We start from the raw sequence: 3288 nt of genomic DNA on the forward strand, positions 1-3288 counted from the left end.
TTGCACCCACCTCACATCCTCCTGCTTGTGCAGAGTCAGGTAGACCTCATAGATCTTCCCCCGTGGGATGGCATCAGGTGGGATGAGCAGGCTGATCCCTGGGTGTGGGGAGGGTGCAGGCAGGGGGGTGAGCCCCATGGGGACCCACCTGCACCGGGCAATGCTCTGGCAGCCTGTCCCCATCCCACCGTACCTGTGTTGGGGATCATGAGCCGCCCCCCCAAGAAGTTGAAGGTGCCGTAGGCCATGTTGGTGGTGCCGCGGGGCAGGGAGCGAAAGTAGCTCTGGGTGGAGAGCCGTGCCACGAAGTCAGCTCCCTCAGCGGCGGGCGAGCTGTGGTGCAGCGTATGCCGCCCGGCGCCCAGCGGGCTCAGCAGGTGCCCGTTGGGCAACTGGAGCTTGGCGGGGCCGTCCTGGCGCGGGCAGAGTGAGCCCTGGTAGGTCATGGTGGCGGTGCTGAGGTCGGGCTGGATGGTGAGCAGGCTGGGGTTGTCTGTGGCACAGAGCAGGGGGCCGTGGTGTGCCGGTGACACAGTGGCACAGCCAGCCCCAGGGGACATGCGACACACAGCACTTGCCCCATAGTAAGGACCCTATATGGGGCACAGCCACCAACCCAGCACAGGCTCTATAGGGACCAGGGACCCTATAGAACACAGACCCCCCCCGCCCACAGCCAGGGACCCTACGGAGCACAAAGCACTGACCCCACAGTCAGGGACCCTTAAAGATACAGCCTCCCTGTCTCTAGGTCAGGGATCCCATAGGGTGCAGAGCCCCCACTCAAAACCAGGGACCCCACAGGGCACACAGCCTCTGCCCAGTGTCCCCCCATAGTGGGCACGGCTGCCCCCAAGTCCCAAGAGACACCGTGTCCCAGTGCGGGTGCACAGCCCTGTCCCCGCAGCCCTCGCTCACCGGCCTTGCTGGGCTTGATGCTGACGGGCTGGAAGCCGGCGGTGAGGATGGAGGAGTCAGCCACATCGGCGTCCAGGCCCCCCTTCTTGCGGCAGTACACCAGCACCCCCACCAGCAGCAGCAGCACCAGGCACACGGCCACGGCCACCAGCCCCACGTACAGCGCCACGTCCTCTGCACCGGAGGCGGCTGCGTGGGGCAGGGCGTCAGCACCCGTGGGCATCCCCTGTGCACCCATCCCGAGGCTGGGGGGGGGCACCCCCGCCGTGCCCGCCGGGCTCACCGTGGCTGCAGAGCTCGGAGGTGCAGTTGCGGGTGTCCAGCTCGGGGCCATGGCACTCCTGGCCCCCGTTGCGCGGCGCCGGCTCCGAACATTCCCGGCTCCTCCAGTGGGTGCATTCGGCCCCGCACACCGACCACTTGCTCCACTCTGACCAGGCGCCGTCCACTGTGGGCACAGCTGGGGGTCAGCGCCCCACTGCCATCCCCCCTTCCCTGCCCCGGGGCCGGCAGAGACGGACACACGGGGGGTGGGAGGACGAGACACCCGGTGGGGAAGTGGGGGGACACAGGGACTGTGATGGGTGCAGCAGGGAGTGTGGCATGGTGCAGGTGGCGGCGGTGCCCTGGGCATGGGAGGGGGTACCTGGGCAGAGGGTGGTGCAGGCGGTTTTCTGCACGTTTTGGCCCTCACAGAAAGCCCCCCCATTGAGGGGCGTGGGGTTGGTGCAGGTCCGGCTCCGCTTCTGCCAGCCCCGTCCACAGCTGGTGCTGCAGCCCGACCACTGCGTCCACGTCGACCAGCCGCCATTCACTGGGTGGAGAGGGACCCATCAGCGCCTCGCTGGGACGGGGGAGGTGGGGACACGGGGAGGGACAGGACGGGGAGGGCGACACCGGGGCAGCATGGCGGGGACAGGCGTGGTGGGACTGTACCATAGACGGTGATGGCAGCGGAGGCGCTGCGGCGACGGGCCACGATGTTTTTGGCCACGCAGGTGTAGTTGGCGGTGTCGGCCAGGCGGGCCTGACGCAGCACCAGGCTGTGCTCCGGCGTCACGTAGACGTTGGCGTCCAGCGCCGGGTCCACCAGCTCCTCGTTGCGCAGCCACTCCACCTGTGGGGCACGGGGATGTCACCATGTCACCCCCCCACCCCCAGCCGCATCCTGACCTGCCGGACTGTGGGGGCTCACCTCGGCTGGGGGGATGCCCTCGGGAGGGCGGCATGGCAGCACGATGCCCTGCTCGATGGAGACCTCCCTGGCCGTTGGCTCCTGCTCAAAGTTCTTGCGCAGATCTGGGGAGGTGCAGGGGTGACGGGGGAGCCTGGGGGGAGCACCCCACACCCCATCCGGGCACCCGCAGACACTCACAGGCGATGCGCACGAAGGCTTTCTGGCTCTTGGTGGTGCCGGAGGAGCTCCAGGCCACGCACTGGCACCAGTACTCCTCCAGCCCGAAGATCTTCTCCACTTGCTGGCGGGTCACCTCGATGCGCACCTCCATCACCGGCAGACCTGCCACCAGCAGGCAGGACATCAGCACCAGCACCCCATGGCCCCAGCCTCATGCAAACCCTCTCCAAGAACACGTGGCTCCTGGTGACCGGGTCTGGTGCCGTCCCTCCCGCCGGCACTCACCGGTGCCACGGTCGGTGCTGTGCTGCGTGACGTGGTCGCCCTGGTGCACCCACTCGCCGTTGCACTTGAAGTAGATCTGGGTGGCAGGGGTGGCACGGCAGGCCAGGCTCACCGCCTTGTTCTTTACGATGTAGACGTCCTCCGGCTCCAGCTGGAAGTGTGGCAGCAGGTCCGGGGACGCGCCGGACACCGGGTTGGCCACCGTCGCGCTTTGCTGAGCACCTGTGGGGAGATGGGGGGCTCGGCCACCTCCAGTGTGCCCAGATTGGGGCGACCGCCCATCCTGGCGTGGTTCTGTGCTGGTGGCCCCGTGCCTCACCACCGTCCCCCCCGCCGGCGACGTGGCAGCCCCCTCCTGGCCCTGCCATCCATCAGGGAGAGCAGCCGCGCGGTGGCTGCGCCCGCTGAACCCGCACCGATCCCTCATGTCCGCACTTAGCGCTAATGAAAAGGAAATGTAGTGTGACCAACAAGGGCCATCGCTCACGCCTCCCCGGGGCGCCCGCCGTCCCCCTCCCCAGCACGCTGCCAGCCGCCGTCTGGGGGCCGCATCCTGCCCTGCTGCACCCTGGGGTGGCACAGGGCGAGTTGTGTGCCCCATGCCGTGGTGACACAGCAAGGTGGCACAGCGGTGCGCCCCATCCTGTGCTGCTGGCACAGGACGCCTGGCAGCGGGCACAGGCATGGCACATAGGGGCTGCCTGTCCCCAGTGTCCCCGAGGTGGTGA

At 68.2% G+C, this 3288-nt stretch overlaps 1 protein-coding gene across 2 annotated transcripts in view; it reads right to left on the reverse strand.

Moving 5' to 3' along the window:
- The window catches only part of UNC5A (unc-5 netrin receptor A), a 5218-nt gene extending 2180 nt beyond the window's left edge, over positions 1–3038 (reverse strand). Inside the window, exons 1-9 of one of the 2 annotated variants that reach the window (XM_014947798.1) lie at positions 2561–3038; positions 2294–2437; positions 2114–2217; positions 1855–2035; positions 1565–1732; positions 1202–1366; positions 919–1107; positions 194–493; positions 11–98 (exon numbers count right to left, since the gene is read on the reverse strand). In XM_014947798.1, the coding sequence (XP_014803284.1) occupies positions 11–98; positions 194–493; positions 919–1107; positions 1202–1366; positions 1565–1732; positions 1855–2035; positions 2114–2217; positions 2294–2437; positions 2561–2987 (1766 nt within the window). In that variant the 5' untranslated portion in view covers positions 2988–3038. The remainder of the gene's footprint in view (positions 1–10; positions 99–193; positions 494–918; positions 1108–1201; positions 1367–1564; positions 1733–1854; positions 2036–2113; positions 2218–2293; positions 2438–2560) is intronic. The other variant, XM_014947799.1, reaches the window with a different exon arrangement.
- Positions 3039–3288: the final 250 nt, after the last annotated feature.

The sequence above is a fragment of the Calidris pugnax genome, unplaced genomic scaffold (assembly GCF_001431845.1).
Source record: "Calidris pugnax isolate Ruff unplaced genomic scaffold, ASM143184v1 scaffold27, whole genome shotgun sequence".
In the NCBI taxonomy this organism is placed as follows: domain Eukaryota; kingdom Metazoa; phylum Chordata; class Aves; order Charadriiformes; family Scolopacidae; genus Calidris; species Calidris pugnax.